This window comes from Ictidomys tridecemlineatus, chromosome 7 (genome assembly GCF_052094955.1).
Source record: "Ictidomys tridecemlineatus isolate mIctTri1 chromosome 7, mIctTri1.hap1, whole genome shotgun sequence".
Taxonomy (NCBI): domain Eukaryota; kingdom Metazoa; phylum Chordata; class Mammalia; order Rodentia; family Sciuridae; genus Ictidomys; species Ictidomys tridecemlineatus.
Window position 1 is genome coordinate 110,132,222 of NC_135483.1, and position 17,127 is coordinate 110,149,348.

A 17,127-nucleotide genomic window follows, 5' to 3' on the forward strand; every position below is an offset into this window, starting at 1 on the left:
TGGGATAGAAGGGAATTACATTGTCTTATTTAAATTTGAAAATAGTATTTTGGAAGCAAGGATATAGATTTGGGTCCTTGCAGAATTCCTGGTGAGAGGGGTTGATAGTTGGATTGGATTTTAGTAGCAGTGGAGATGATGATAGTTGGATTGGATTTTAATAGCAGTAGGGGTGATGAGAAAGTCAAACTTTGAATACATTTTGATGATCTAAAACATAGGATTTGCTGAAGAAAAAAGGAGGAGGAGGAGGGGGAGGGGGAGCGGGGAGGCTGAGGGAGGGGGAGGAGGATTAAAAAAGATTGTTAGTTTGTAGGACCTGAGCAAGAGTAGGCAAGATGGCACCATTTTGTTGAATTGGGAAACATTTGAAGCAGGTTTGAGAAAAAAGCAAAAGTCAGCTTTTGTACATACCAGATCTGATGTGACTTTAGCCTACTGGCTGAACTATTACACGTTGCAGTTCAAGAGAGACAGTGAGGTTATCAATTTGAGTGTCGTTAGCTTATAAATTTAGTATATTTTGATAAAATTTTGAGCCCTGAGGAACTACCACTTTCATGGTTAGAAAGAGTCAAAGAGAAAGGTTCTACAAATGAAACTTAGAGTCTGGGGAATTGGAGGAAAACAAAGAAAATGAGAAGACAAGCCAGAGAATTTTTTCAAGAAAGATAAAGTAATCAGTTGTTTCCGATGTTTACTGAGCTAAGAATTTACCGCTGAATTTGGCAATGGGGAGTCTGTTGATGATTTTGATAAGAAGTTTATCTTCAGTGGCAATAACAACACAATTAAAGTGTGTTCAGGAAGTAATAATGGAGTGGAGGGAGAGTGACATTGATAGCAAATACAGAAAATTCCCTGAAGTTTGAGTACAAGTGCAATGATGACCAAGAAGAGAGAGGTAAGGGATCTGTAGCGGAGGACTCTTTTTCCGTTTGAGAACATCCTTAATTTCAATATTTTACATCTTACCCTTAGACAGGAAAGAATCCCCAGAAAAGTCTATCATGTGTAAAATAGATAATTCTAACACCCAGTATTTGCAAACCCAATGAAAGAAGAAATTGTGTGTGGCAGATAGAATGATGGTCCCCAAAGATATCCACATCATAGTCCTAGAATCTGTAAGTAGGTTACCTGTGGCTAAATGGACCTGGCAGATGTGATTAAGGTAAGGAACTTGAAAAGGGAGATTTTCCTGGGTTGCCTGGGGGAGGAACAATTAGCCCACAGGGTTCTTAAGAGCAGAAGTAAAGAAGATGTGACTACAAAAGCCAGGCACAGAGGGATGCAAAGCTGCTGGCTTCAAAGGTGGAGAAGGGGCTGCTAAGGGATGTGATGCAAAAGTCAAGAAACCAGACTCATCCCTGGAAACAAAGCTCTGATGCACCTGCTATATTGATGTAGTGCAGTGAGGCCCATGTTGGATGTCTATGCTACAGGATTATAAGTATATTCGTTGTTGAAGCCCCCAATTGTGGTGATTTTTTTTTAACATGTAAACTTTTACTTAAGCTCCTCTTTTCATTATGTTGTTCTGTAGTCTGTAAATCTTTTGAGACCCTTTCCAGATAACAAACCTTCAGCTACCCATGGGGTGGGGGAGGGGCAACTACTCAACTGCATGGGTTAAGGGAGGGAGGGGATATGGGAAGCTGGGTACTTCTTAAAACATACTTCAATAAAACTTCCAGTTTTTCAGCTTAATTTTTATTCCCATGTCTACAGATACTTGGTGCTACATATCTGGAATTTTTTATGTGTTCTGTAGTAGAAAGGGAGTAATTTTATTGTTGTTGCTTGAAAGCTTAGAAATCAGTTTTCTCGGTGTGTTAAGGCAGTTACTGTGAGCCTGTCTATCATCCATTTTTGCAGTTGTCCTCTCCCATGTTTTCATTCTTGTAAGGTAATGCCTTTCCATCCCCCACTATTATTATTGTTGTTGTTGCTTTGGTAACAAATTCCTTTATTATTGCTTTTGTGGCATATTGAGAGTGAACAGAAAATAATGCATACATTCATAAGATATCATTACCCAGAAGTCTTCTCTCTTCTTTTCTTAGTGAAATAATAAAAGAACATCAGCTGAGTATGCATAGGCAGGAAGGAAAGCAATTTCTGCATTTTTCAGTTTGTCCAGGGACAGATCCAAGCTATCCCATGGACCCTCCTTCCCCTGCTGACAACTACCATAGGAGAGAACAAAGTCCATAGATGACACTGTACCACGCCTCTCTACATTAGAGGGCATTACTAACATCTCATGTCTCCCTCTCTCTGATAACCTCCTTCATACAATATCTAATTTTTCATCACTTACCTCTCATAAATCTGTTTGTATTTTTCACTGACTGATAAGAGACTGCACATTTCTCGAGTCATCTTTTTCGATTTTTAATTTGAATGTAAAGAAGCTCCTAAGTCATAGGATAAAATTCATTAGTATACCATGATTTGGGGAGCACCCAAGCTCCTCAGCCCAGTACTGTTATGACTTTGCCATACCTGAACTTACCAGATCAGCTAAGGGCATTGTCATTTTTATCTTCTCCTTTATCAATATCATTAGAGCAAAACATCCATAAAGAAAGACACCATGTCTGGTTTGTTTTGTTTTGTTTTGTTTTGTTTCTGTATCCCAACCCCTCATCTAGAGCATGGTATGTAAAACATATGCCCTCAAAAATATTTACTAAATATATCATTATTAATAAATAATAACTGTATCTCAGCACCCAGCAAAGAAGACTTGCACATAGCCTGACTCTGTTCAATATTTTTGAAAAAAATATTTTTAAAATAATGTTATGACACTGGGCACAGTGGCATAAGTCTGTAATCCCAGGGACTTGGTAGGCTGAAATAGAAAGATCATGATTTCAAAGCCACCCTGAACAACTTAGCAAGGCCCTAAGCAAATTATTGAGACCCTGTCCCTAAACAAAATACAAAAAAGGGCTGGGGATATGGCTCAGTGTTTAAGTGCCCCTGGGTATGAAAAATAAGTACCATAAAAAATAAACTTATGAGATATAAGCAGAGAGAAATGCTTCCATCATGGTGGGGAGTGTTCTTGTTGGATGAATTCTCACTGTAAACACCTATGTAACCAGACTAGATGTCAAGAAACAAAATATTATCGGGACTATCTAAGCCCTTCTCAATCATTAATCATTCCCCCCCAGGATAACCACTATTCTAACATCTGACACAATACATTAATATTGCCTCTATTTTTTCCTACCTTTGTATAAATGGAATCATAATATATGTGTGTGTGTGTGTGTGTGTGTGTGTGTGTGTGTGTGTGTATTTTTTCTGGCTTTCTTTACCCAATACTGCATTCATGAGCATCACCCATGCATGCTCTTTTACATAACAGTAGTCTATATATTCTAATCATTCTATGGTATTTAACCCAATGAATTTAGCACATATATTTATTACTAAGAACAATTGAGTTGTTTCTAGTTTGGTTGATTATGATTAGTGCTCCTGTAAACATTTCCCATCAGCTTTTGCTCTTGTTTTGATATAGATTTGTATTCATTTCTTTTTTTAAAATCATTTATTTATTCTAATTTGCTGTAAATGATGTCAGAATGCAATTCATTTCATATTACACATATAGAGCACAATTTTTCAAGTCATTGATTGTACACAAAATACTTTCACGCCATTCTTGTCTTCATACATGTACTTAGGGTAATGATGTCTAACTCATTTCACCATCATTCCCACCCCTGACTCCCTTCCTTTATCTCCCTCCCCTAAAGTTCCTCCATTCCTCCCATGCTACCTCATCACCATTATGAGGTATATTAATATTGGCTTATATAGGGTAGTTACTGCTAGCCAGTTTTCAAAAACAGTTTACATTCCACCAGCAGAGTAAGATTACAGTTGCTCCACATTTTTTCCAACTCTTAATATTTTCAACATTTACTTAAACCATTTGTAGGTGTGTATAGTGATCTAATTCTTTAGTTTTGATTGAATCTTCATTATCCATAACCATAGCATTATGATTCTCATCAGTTCCTGGGCATACCTCAAATCCTGAAGTATAGTGTTGGCCAAGCAAGTATAAGGTACACATCTATGCTCAGTGCTTCTGAGCTGTGTGACAGTGCTTGTTTATGGCCTTTGCTTTGTGATAGCAAAATTCCATACTGAAATGTAAAAAAATGCCTGAAAGAATAACATATTCAATTGATTTTCATATTACTTTCCTATTACCTTAAATGTGTGGGACAAAGATTAGGGAGGTTTGGCAAATATATTTGGAAACTTCTAGGAAACCCACAGGAAGTACAAAGGCTCTGGTTATTACAAAGTGATGAATTTACTCAGAAAAGCCTTCAAGATTCATTACAGTAAAAGGCATATTCCCTCAGTGCTAGACCTGAGTAAATATATTCTAGGTCTCTTGAGACTGGGAGTTCTTCAAGGATAACCACCATCTGTAATCTTTCCATTTTTCTTTCTCGCTCTGCTAAATAAAGAGTCCTGCACTGTTATTGCTCAATAAAGGACCACTGACTAAGGAAGGAAAGTTTTTCTTTGCTTAGCTTTTCTGTTAACCTTTTTTCTTTAATATACGTATCTTTGAAGGGTCAGTAGCTATGACACATCATAAGTGTTTTAAATTGACGCTCTACTCTTTTAAGCAATCAAGCTATCTTGTGGTCTTGCCTAACAGGTGTGTGAATACAGCTGATAGTGAAGGTGGAGCTGTGGACAGTACCCTGTGCAACCGTGATGAAACACCCCTGGAAACTCAGCCCTGTTCCCTCCTGTGCCCTAGTGAATGTGTCATGTCTGAATGGGGAACATGGAACAAATGCCCACAGGTAATTTTCCTTTCTTTGTCCGTGCCCTAATTCTCCAGTGCTGCCCTTACTGTTGTTCTTTGTACATTCACAGTGCTGCTTTACAAGCCATTCTTCTAGTAACATGGGAAAATAATTTTTTCCTGGGAACACCAAAAAGAGAGAGAGAAAAAAAAATTGCAAGTGATGCTGAGCAATTTAAAGTGCCATTGCTTCTTTTGAGGCTTTTATCTTGGGAACATGAACAAGGAAAATGAGCCTATGATAATCACACTAGAATCTGACTGTATGCCCATTGTTAAAAGGGTCTTCTCTAGCACCAAAATGATTCTCATTATAATCTCTTGGTTCTGTTCCATTTTTATTCTGGTGGAATCAATTATATTTTGAGTTCAACTCAGCTGTGCCATTTTTCTTCTGTTAGTGATGATCTGTTTCTGCCTTTAGCTGTTTTTCCAAAGAGAAAGTCTTTTTTACTGTGTTCCTACTTCTTCCAAAGCTGACCCCTCCCCACAAAAAAACACTTAAATTGAAAGCATTTGCCTGTATTCTTTTTATTGAAATTGAAACAAAAGGAAAATGACAAAATAAAAATTCTTTGAGTAGCATACTTCAACTTGATATTTCAAGAAGATAAATTATGATATTTTAAACTTCCATTTATGCATAAAGTTTGGAAAAAGAAAATGGGAATTATCAACATATTATATGAGTTCTAATATTAAGAAGTAAAGAATAGAATAAATTGAATTCAACTGTCATACTGACAATTTGTGGAAAGATAATGGAAATATTTTTAATAACAATGAAGAAGTTTAATTAAATGTAGAGGTCATGATCTTTGTCAATTTTTATTGTAACTTATTGAAAATTGCATTAAGGGTAGTCACTTTGCAATGAAACCGTTGCTCTCTCCAGTCGAGGTCTCTGACCACTGAGCTAAAATTTTCATTGCAGGGACATTTGCATAAGATTGTGATGACTCAGAAATCTGCATTTGCTTCTTTGGGATGGCTATTTTCTTTAAGATTTATTTTCCCACATACAATGATTCTATTTTGGACCATTTAGAAGTTGCAAAAAAATCTTAACCTCCTTTCATGTATCTGGAAGATGACAGACAATTATTCCCATGTCAACATAACATGAGAAGGTTGTTCCTTCAACTCCTTGTGGGCTTTCAAAATTACATAATAATAAGAAGAATAACAGCTCTGACAACAATAACAGTAACTTTCACTGAGTATGTTTTATGTGACCAATACAGTGCTGAAACTATGCAAAGCTGTTTCCTAACAACACACTATGAAGATGTTGGAACACTTGTTTATGGTCATTCTCGTCTGTCTGAATGACCATTGGGCTCATTCTCTAGTGTAAATAGGACTTCAAAATAGAATGAGAGAGAGACGACTTGATAATTTTCCCTGTATCTAGATATGTTGCATAATTTTGACATGTTTCAAGGTCTTGGCATAATGCCCTGAAATCACAGGAGCATGATCAGTGCTTGACAAAGATGATGATCACAGGAAAGGCTGAATCTCTGTGCCTAAAGTTCAACTGGCCTTTGATGTGTATTTCTTACAAAAAAGGAACAACTATTTAACGATTATTCTCTATTCCATGTGCTAATTTAAAGATTGTGTTTACTATTATTTTATTCAATTCTCCCTTGATAGTCTGTAGTGACACTGTGCTAAGGGCACCAATTCACTATGTGCACTCCCTCCTCCTAGGGCAACTCTTTTAAGTTAAACACATAAATAAGTTTATGATTTCAAGTATGACTGTGGTAAGTTACTTAAACTTCTGAGTTAGAGATTCCTTAACTCTAGGAAATGAGGACCATGACAGTTGTTTTTCCAGATTGTTAAAGATTAGAGATAATAAGTATAAAGTGAATAATGGAGCGTAACTTGATATAGTATTGATGGAAGAGGAGGAAGAGGGCAACTATGATGAATAAAATAAGACCAAAGCTTCCCCTTAACATTATTTACAATGTGTTTTTGAAACAAGAGACAGATAGCAGTACAGTTTTAAGCTGTACAGAAAATATCCACCCCCAAAGTTATTACTTGATCTACAGAAATAAAATGCCACTTTCCTTAGTGAAATATGACTTTTGTCTAATTTAATAGTAGTCCCCCTAGATAAGGCCTTAGATAAATACTTTTGAATGACTAGGTTACTGACCTGAAAGTTCCTACCAATTGCAAACAGTTTAGAAGAACAAACAAGGCCAAAGATATCAAAAATTGTAGAGAGAGCATTTTAAAACTGTACAGGGAAGAACTGGAGATTATAAATGAATCAAGCAGAGCCAAACACAATTCAAGGAAGAATTTGAAGAAAATGGAAAGCTTTGTGTTTTATTTATTTCATATTCCTGTTTTTTTCTTACTCCCATAGCATATAGATGTGTCATTTATATTTTGAGTCCAACTTGCTCACTTTCCTACAACGTTTTACTTTGAAAAGTAGCTTATATAAGAAATTGTATAGACGAAAATTTTCTCAGTAGTATTTACCCTTTAAAGGTAGGCTTATGTGTGTATAAATGCACATATGTAATTACACATACATACAAACATATGTATATACATACATATATATATATACATACATATATATATACATACATATATATACACATATATAACATAGTTCGTTATTTATTATACAATTTTTTCTAATTTTTACGTTTTATCCTGATCCTCCATACTTCAAAATAATGCTGATGTGTATTCATAGAGTCATATATTATTTACTATAGTTTATAAATTTCTAGACACAGATGTCTTAGAATATTTGAATCAGTTCAGCCCCTCATATATCTGAAGAAATATCTGATTTACTTCATTTATGTTACCAATCCCTACAAAAGTTTTTCATTGAGAAATATAGGTTTTATATTTATGGCTCTCTCTGGAAGTTTGCCAAAGGAATTCCTTAACCAATAACATTGATAGAAGAAAGGAAAAAGAAAGTCTTGGAAATGAATTTCCAAATTGCTGTGTATTTTTCAGAAGCAAGACCTTGAAAGGCTTCTCTAGAATGTTGACTTAGGTCTAGCAAACCTATTTGAACTATAATTGATTTGCTTCTCGCTGAGTGCCTCAGGGAAAGGCTGGAACTAGCTAGGTATCCCCTCAGACAGTGGATTCACTGAAGAGTTCTCTAGACAAAACCTCATCATCAAACAGTCACTTGAATTTTTATGTTGTCACCAGAACAATACCTAAAGAAGGATCACAAAGGAAAACTTAGCAAAAAACTACATAGGACTTAGGCAGGCTAGAACTTGGATTTTATCAGCATAATAATAGTATAATAAGTTCGTTCCTCCCCATTTCTCATAGTCTTACTATTGTACTTCCAAAACACACCTTATTTCTATACTTCATCCTTTTTTCCAACTCTTTACGTGTACGGGATCCTCTAGTGAAGCCAGTGCAGAATGCTGTCAATATTCCTTCAGGCAGAGATTGCTTTAAAAGAGAAGGAGAATTGCATTGCCAGTTTTTAAAGTGATCCATAATTAAGCATTTGGATTTAACAAGAACTTTTTTTCATGGTGCCCCAGCATTATTTTAGGGAAGGGCTGTAAGCCAGTGACATTTTGCTATTGATGACTCAGTGTTTTCAGCACTTAGTGCTACTTCTCTAAGTTTGATGTCAAAGAAATTTGTCCCAATACTTAATGCCAGCGCTCAGCTTCAAGCACATACTCAACCTCTCTTAGCAGTCTCTAACAAGCAGAGGGCAACCTGGATTTACTCCTAGGGGACATGTCTGATGGTAAAGACCCTCAAAATGCCTAATGTTTTGTCTCCCAGCTGAAAGCCAGAGGGGGAGAATGTTGATGATTTGCTATAATCTGGACTGTAAATTCTGGTTCCTTTTGCTAAATTGGTATCGATGCTTGTAAGAATATGATCGTTCATTGTGCTGGGTTTTACAGAAGAGTATTGTACCCAGTGTGCAGAAGATTTAATACCACTTAGAGCAGTCTTATTTCCAGGACCACATGAGGCATTGCAGGAAAGGTGCCTGTTTTATGCATTGGTGCAAAAAATGAAAATAGGATAAAGGCAGTCCCTGAGCTGCTCCAGTTTTTTAAATTTAATATGCTTTTTTATCAATCTTTCTCATACAGTCTGATTGCTTTGATTCTCAATATTATCAATTTGGAGTACAAAATATAGGTTCCATTGTTCTCAGTCTTCTTCTTTCTCCTCTTCCTCTCTACCTCTTTTTCTATTTCTGTTTTATAATAGAAATTGTCAGTTAAAACAGCAGTACAATAAGTTTACTCCTCCCCATTTCTCATCCTTTTTTTTCCCTGTGGTTTTACATCCGCAGATTCAACCAACTGTAAATCAAAAGTATTTGAAGAAAAAAGTATCTATATTGAATATATATAGACTTTCTTTATTCTTATTGTTCCCAAACAATGCAGTCCAACAACTATTTATGTAGTATTTGCATTGTATTAGGTATTATAGTGTTCTAGAGGTGATTTAAAGCATTCAGGAAGATGTGTGTACATTACGTGAAAATACTATACCATTTTTAATAAGGTACTTGAGAGTCCCTGGATTTCTGTATGCTTCAAGGTGGGAGGTTCTGGAACCAATCCCTAGCAATACCCACAGATACTCTATATCCCACATTTGATGTCATTTCATTCATAAAGACTTCTTTCTTCCTAAGAGATAATGATTAATCACAACAACTGAATATAACTAAAATATTTTTACACTTTATAAAAATTTAAAAGCATGATTCTCATACAAAGTGTCACAAGTTAATTGACTTACTAATCATTAAACCTGTGTGATTATAAGGCCAGTTCAAAGACAATTGGATGTAGGAGTTCTGTGTTTGGGATTGGGGTTCCTGATGACTTCATGGCTGTGGCATGCTTGGTGCCTGGGAAAATTTCTGTGCAAAGGCATAGGATGCCTGGTTGCTATGGTAATACTCTCCATGCTAGAGTCTTATCAGCTTTCACCTTAATCTTAGGCACATAACTTCTAAGAATAAAGGAACTTGCTTGCTTGATAACTACAATGTTTCACCAAGCTCTGGTGCTCCTGGATCTATTTGCCTAACAGTAACTTCAGACAATGGACTTTCTTGAGAACTGCACAAAGCTCCTGACATTGTATATTGTAACTGTGAAATGTAACTGCAGAATAAGCAACCTGACTGATACTCTGAACAATAATGTAGTTATGGTACTAATGACCTAATGTAACCTATTAGTATAATAAACGGGGCCACTTGGACAAAGAGCCACTCTGCCACCTTCCCTACCTCTGCACCTTGTCTGTCTCCTCTTTATTGTTATTATTTTTTTACAATTGTAGAGGACAGAGAACTTTCACTTCTAGCAGTGATGGAATATAACTGGACTTGTTTGTGTTGGATTGGATTTATGCTACTATTGTAAACAACTTTTAAAAGAATAAAACAACATTGGATGTTAGACAGCAGTGATCATGAGATGGTGATCCTTGAGAGACAATAGCCAAATGAGATCAGCCTTACAATCACTAAGGTTTTCTGACAAGAAGCATCTTTCTAAAAGTTGTGCAGGGAGTGTGATCCTGCCAAGAACATGGCACCCATCCACAGAGTCTGAGTGATGGAGAAAGTAGAAACCTGAATGCCAAAATGCTGAAGAAGAAGGAGCATCCCAAGGGAAAAAAAATCTAGATGTCTGCACAGTGATTCCCTTGAATTCTTGACTAAATATTAACTTGCATGCAGTGAAACTCCCCAGTATAAGCAAACATTGATTTCTGGGGAATTGCAAGAAATACCCATTGCAAAGTGCATACAAGTTCAGGAGACATTTTAATTCTATGTAGTGTGGTAGAGATGACTCCTTCAGCCTCCACCAGGCCATTTGATAATGACCCAAGAAGACTTGTGCATTAGAAGGAGGGCTAACATAGTCTACCTTAGCACTTTCCCAATGAAGTTTAAACCCAAAGCTCAGAAGACTCAAGCTGATCCAATAAGTAACTCAGATTTCTAAAACAAATGTCAGCACACTCAAATGGAAGATAAACCCCAAACATTCAGTAGTGTCTAGGAATGGTTTATAATGCAGCATAATAGTAACTGGTTAGAAATTGATGGTTAGTTTGTTTCCTTTTGTAAAGTTAGTATTTTGTTTCTGACCTAATTACATAGGTGTTTTCACATTATTAAAAGCCATTGAGCTTCATTCTTATGTTATGCAAATTTTTATGTGTCTTATGCCTGATTACTGTACATATGAAGAGGCAGAAATTGTGATTCATAACCAAAAGGAAAATTAATAAATTGAAATAAAACCAGAAAAATCAGTGATCATGGATTTGAAGGCAAGGGACCTACAAATAGCTATAATAAATATTTTAAGAGCACTCTAGAATGTAAAGGAAAACATGAGCATATTGAAATAGAAGATATTATAGAAGATATTAAAAATCACCAGAAGCATTTTTAGACACATTAGACCCTGCAGGAAAAAAAAAGAACCTGAAGATTCGGAATGAAATACAGAAAGAATAAAAACTGCAAAAGAAATGACCAGAAAAAAGTTATCTAAAGAAGCAAGTGTAATTGAAGTTCTCATAGGAAAGTAGGGAATGGACAGGGAAAAAATGAACAAGTAATGGCTGAAAATATTCCAGATCTTTAGCTAGTAGAAATCATCAGAAAAAAATCTTTGGATCACATAATCCCAGTTGACAGCATTTTGAGGAAAAAAAAGTAGGATGAAGTGCTGGAAGGTCTCAATATCTAACATAAGGGCAGCTTTTCACTTAATCCCATTATTTTTAAAATGGCAGCACCATGCTCAATTGTACTGATATTCTCTGCTTTACTTTTCCAAATAACAGAGTCACAGTCCTTAGCTGCAGTTGAGGAAGATGGGCATTTTGCTATGCTAATTGTGCAGAAGCTTTATGAGGGCATACTGATTAACTGTATATGTCAATGTGACTGGGCCACAGGATGCCCAAACATTTGGTCCAACATTATTCTGGCTGTTCCTGGATGAGATTAACATTTCACTCTGTAGATTGAGTATAGCAGATTGCCCTTCCCAGTGTGAATGGCCCTCATCTAATCAGTTGAGAGTCAGAATATGACAAAAAGCCTGACCTTCCATCAATTGGGAATTCCCATTGCCTGACAGCCTGTGAGAGACCAACCTTGCAAGTGACTGAGTCACACTCCCTGTCTGAATGCTGAGGCTCTCAGTCACAGAAATGTGGCAGAGCTTTCCCCACCCTTCTTGGGTTCGAGGGTCAGTGTCTCGTGCATGGGTGTGAAGCTGTGCTCACCTGTTCCTTTGTAATATAACCCCTTGCCCTCGTGCATGGGTGTGAAGCTGTGCTCACCTGTTCCTTTGTAATATAACCCCTTGCCCTGTTTAGGATAGAATCTTCCATGGAAGTGCCTTCTGTGTGTCCCCTTCTGTTACTGTGCCCTTGGGTGTGTCCTATCCAGATGTCAGTCAACCTGCTGACAGTGGACATCATGAAGATAGACTCAACCCTCTGAAGCCTGACCCGTTGCCTCATTTGAATAGCTTCTCCTCAATAAAAGGGGTCAGCGCGTGCTCTTGCTCTCTCTCTTTCTGCGGACCATTAAGGTCAGAGGAGCCGTCACAATGACCCCAAACAAAAACATATTTGTGTCTCTTGTGTGGTTATTTTGCGCAGCCAGTTAGCCCAGTTCAACTGGAGTGACCCCTGAGCCTTTTAGTCGTGAGAACAGAAACCTGGCAACAGCCTTGCTCTGGAACAACATACTTTTCCTGTTTTTGTGCTCAAAGTAAAACACGGGCTCCTCTGGATCTCAAGCCAGCAGGTCTTTATATGGAACCACATGGGTCTTCTCTCCTGGGCCTCCAGCCTGCCAGTTACAGATTTTGAGATTTATTAGTCTCCATAATCATGTGAGCCAATTTCTCATAATAAGCAAATATACAAACAAATAAACACTTATACACATACCCTGTTGTTTCTGTTTCTCTGGAGGACATTAACTAAGTTGTGGGATTGAATGGCTTTACAAACATTTTAATCAGTACTCCAGTTTCAACCATTGCTTTTACCTCATTTTCCAGATGTATTTGATGCTCAAATCCCCAATCTTTTGAGACATTACAGTCCAAATCAAGCTGCAATTTTTCCTTGCAGCCTAGTTTAGGACTCAGTACTCTCCAATATCCAAATCAGTTATCATATCAGTTTTCTAGTATGCTAAATGTTATTGTGTCAGATCCTTATAGGATTATTTTGTTCCTTGTATACCTTTAAAAATAAATGTTCTTATTCTCATTTTAATCCCTTAAGTAAAATTTAGTGATATTTCTCAAATCATGTATAATTTTTCATCTTTAATATCTAGAAAAGATAAATATCAAAAAATTTCCTATTGTAATCTACCACATGGTAAAATACCTTATGCCATAGAAAAGCATTTAGTTTTTAGGGTTCTTAGTTTCTTGCTTGCTTGAAAAAAAATATATATTTATTATTTCAAATATGTCTCTACCCTTCAGAATACATAAAGATAATTGATTCATATGATACTTAGTTTTATATATAGTATGCAACCCATTTTTGTGTGGAATTCCAAATGAATAGTTCCCGATTATTTAGTTTCTGGATTCTGTATTTTAGGTGTGTTTTTTACTTGTTCATGAGAGTTTACTTTGTATCTTTACTTTTTAAATTACACTTATTCTGGTAAATATTTAGAATTTTAAAATCACCATTATTAAGGGAATTTTTTTTCCATGTGTGTTTCTAACTGTGGAGTGCTAGCATCCAAGGAACTGCTAGGTGTTACATGTGTATCCTGGTTTGGGACTCAGTACTCTCCAATATCCAAATCAGTTATCACTCAGCAATGTTTTCTAAATACTTATTTATTCTACTAGTAGCTATTTATTAGTTTGTATTTTTAGATTTTTCTTATACTCATATAATTGGATTGGATGAGGGCCATTCACACTGGGAAGGGCAATCTGCTATACTCAGTCTACAGAGTGAAATGTTAATCTGATATAAATTATAAATTATTTTTATAATATAAAAATTATATGATATTGTGTCATGATGTTTTTGATATTTATCTTTTCTAGATATACTTTATAAGGAAAACTTTTCAAATGGCACAAAATCAAATAAAAACCATGTCTGTCTTTGTCCTCATTTCAATCAGAATATGATGCTTGATAATGTGCTTAAGATATATTCTTTTTTAAAAATTTCTTTTATTTGTCTTAATTAGTTTAATTGTTTTAATCAGTAGAACGCATTATGCACTTCGATATGTCATACATAGATGGGATATAATTGCTCATTTTTCTGAATGTACATGTTGCAGAATCACATTGATCATGAGTCACATATATACATACAGTAATAATGTCTGTTTCATTCTACTATTTTTCTTATCCCCACGTACCCCCCATTCACTTCCATTTGCTGGAAAATTACATAAATTTTACTCTTATTTAAAGCTGAACATATTCTTTTTATTTCTCATTTTTGTTTAAAAATTTCAGTGACTTTTATATATGAGTGTGTGCTCAGAAATGATTACCCAGTTGTATCAAATGCTTTGTAGAATTACTGATATACTTGTTGGTGTTTGTTTTTTATAAATATTATAATTTTAAAGTAGGTCTTCCAATTTTGAAATATGCATTTAACCTTTAAAGTCAATTTTAATTTAAATTGTAATAAAGTAAACTCTATGTTAAATATCATTATTATATTTAATTGTACTTTAAAAGAAAAACAATACCTAGATATTTATTACTTTTTTTATTTTATCAATGTTTTGTTTGGAAAGAGATTTTACCTCTTTTGTTCTTTTTAATATATTTTCTTTCTTTTTTAATTGTGAAAAACCTTAAGCATATAGAAAAGTACACATAATAATATAAATAAAACCTTACAACTTGTATCTTTGTAAGATCTTAACCGCTTACATACTTCATTTTTCAATTCAACACTTCTTTTATGTACATAACTTTGTAAAATGTTGTGACCTTCTTCATTTAGGAATTTATATTAAGTTTATACTTAGGCATGCCTGTTTTCAACGGCACTGTTGTAAATGTTATTGCTGGCATGGTGACATAATACTGGGTTTTTATTTTTGTTTTTGCTTTTTAGATTTCTACTCACTTCACTAGACTTATAATTTCTTTTGTACATCCTGTGTTTGGGGTCCTGGTATTTTAAGGGACACAATTACATTATCTGAAATGATTAATGTGTTTTATTCTGATGTGTATGGGTCAATTTTTTTTTTTTGTCATCCCTCACTTAGTTTGGTAAACAACAGCCATGACTCTTAGATACTCTGATCATTGGCCATCCTGGTGCATCCCTGAATTTCCCAACAATGCCAAGTGATTCACAAATATTAAAACTGATTTTTTGGCTTCAAAGAGCAAAGGACTAAGACCTAAACTGCCTCTTGTATTAAAGAGTATCGAAAATCAAGGTGATATTCTTGACTTTTGAGTCCTTATTTTCTTCGAGGGTTCTCCTGATTTTCTCCTTTGTTATCAGGACCCATGCTTCACTTTGCATGTCTGAGCTGTGCTTCTGTTATTTCTTTGTGCAAGTCCTGGGAAGACCTAGATCAATGACTGAGCGATTTATCATGGCTGATACTTGGGAAAAAATTTTTTTAGTTGTAGATGGATACAATACCTTTATTTTCTTTATTTTATTTTTATGTAGTGCTGAGGATTGAACCCACTGCCTCACATGTGCTAGGTAAGCATTCTACCCCTGAGCCACAAACCCAGCCCACTTGGAAAAACTTTTTAATATAAGGAGCTAGCTAATATAAGATACAGCAATGTGGGACATATGCTGGTCATTTTCCTTTATGTGTATGTTTTATATAACTTTACTAATATTTTTTTCATTTTTCTCTGTTCCTGTTTTTTAACAATGACTTCCTGTTGCAAATATAGATTAATTTTCTAAGTTATTCACAGGGTACTTTAAATTTTATTTTAATTGTTATCACTGGTATTTGTTTTATTTTATACTATTGAAAAAGGATTGGGGTGTGGTTGTAGCTCAGTTGTAGAGTGCTTGCCTAGCCTGTGTGAAGCAGTGGGCCTAATCTTCAGCACCACATAAAAACAAATAAAGACCATATGTCCATATACAATTAAAAAAAATTTAAAAAAAGAGAAAAAGGATCATTGACATTTCTACTATTCCCAGTGGCTTTATAGATATGCCTTATATTTGTATATTGATTATGTTAAATTTTTATGAAAAACTCTGAATATATACTTCTCTGCATGTAAATCTGTAAACAAAATATTATGATCTTAAGTTATGAATATAATTATCAATTGTTAAGTTATATCAAAGATTTTCAGCAAAGATGGCTAATATAAAAACTTTCAAAATATGAGAGTTCATCGATTAATACACAGGCATATACTCATTATAATAGATATTAAATACTCAAGAAAATATAGAATCCGTGCTATATGTATAGAAATAAATATGTTATTATCATAGGTAGGAAAATGACTAGGTCAGTCATGGGTGCCTGTAATGTATGAATTCCCATTCTAGCAGGTCTCAACCTGTCCATAGTTCTAGCTCTGAAAGTGACTATGGGCTGATTCTTCTTGTGACCATCAGGGCTGAGTGCATCCCACATTTTTAGTTTATGCACACAATTCCTCACCAAAATTTAGCCAGTATTTATGCTCTGTTAAGCCTATTAACTTTTCCTCCTTGAACTTCATGAGTTAGAATAATACAATATCCACACTTTTGTATCTGATGTTATTAGCTCAACATTATGTCTTGAACTTCATACAGAAGGATCCACATAGTTTTTTTTTTATATTTAATTGTTTTTTGCTCAAGGTAACATTTTTCAGATTTATGAGTGTTGTTTGGAAAGCCAATAGATTGTTCCTTTTGGAACTTAATAGTATGCATTAAATGTGATGAAAAATTCCTGATAAGTTCTTGGAACATAAAAAGTGCATTAGATAAGCAATAATGATAGCTGAATAAACTACAGATTATTGTTAATATTAATGCATTCAAGCTGGTATATTAAATTTAGTGAATACGCCATTTTATGTAAGATGTTCAAAATACAGTACGACAAGTTGGATATTCTTCAATTTTTTTCTGTGAATATAAAGCTAATTTAAAATAAAAAGTTGTGGAAAAAAATAGAATGCATGATAGGACTACAGCATCATTTA

At 35.0% G+C, this 17,127-nt stretch overlaps 1 protein-coding gene across 7 annotated transcripts in view; it reads left to right on the forward strand.

The window, feature by feature from the left end:
• Thsd7b (thrombospondin type 1 domain containing 7B) overlaps nt 1-17,127 on the forward strand; it is an 809,752-nt gene that overhangs the window by 714,004 nt on the left and 78,621 nt on the right. For all 7 annotated transcript variants that reach the window (XM_078017320.1, XM_005315833.4, XM_078017322.1 and 4 more), the window contains one exon: nt 4,706-4,856. In XM_078017320.1, the coding sequence (XP_077873446.1) occupies nt 4,706-4,856 (151 nt within the window). The remainder of the gene's footprint in view (nt 1-4,705; nt 4,857-17,127) is intronic.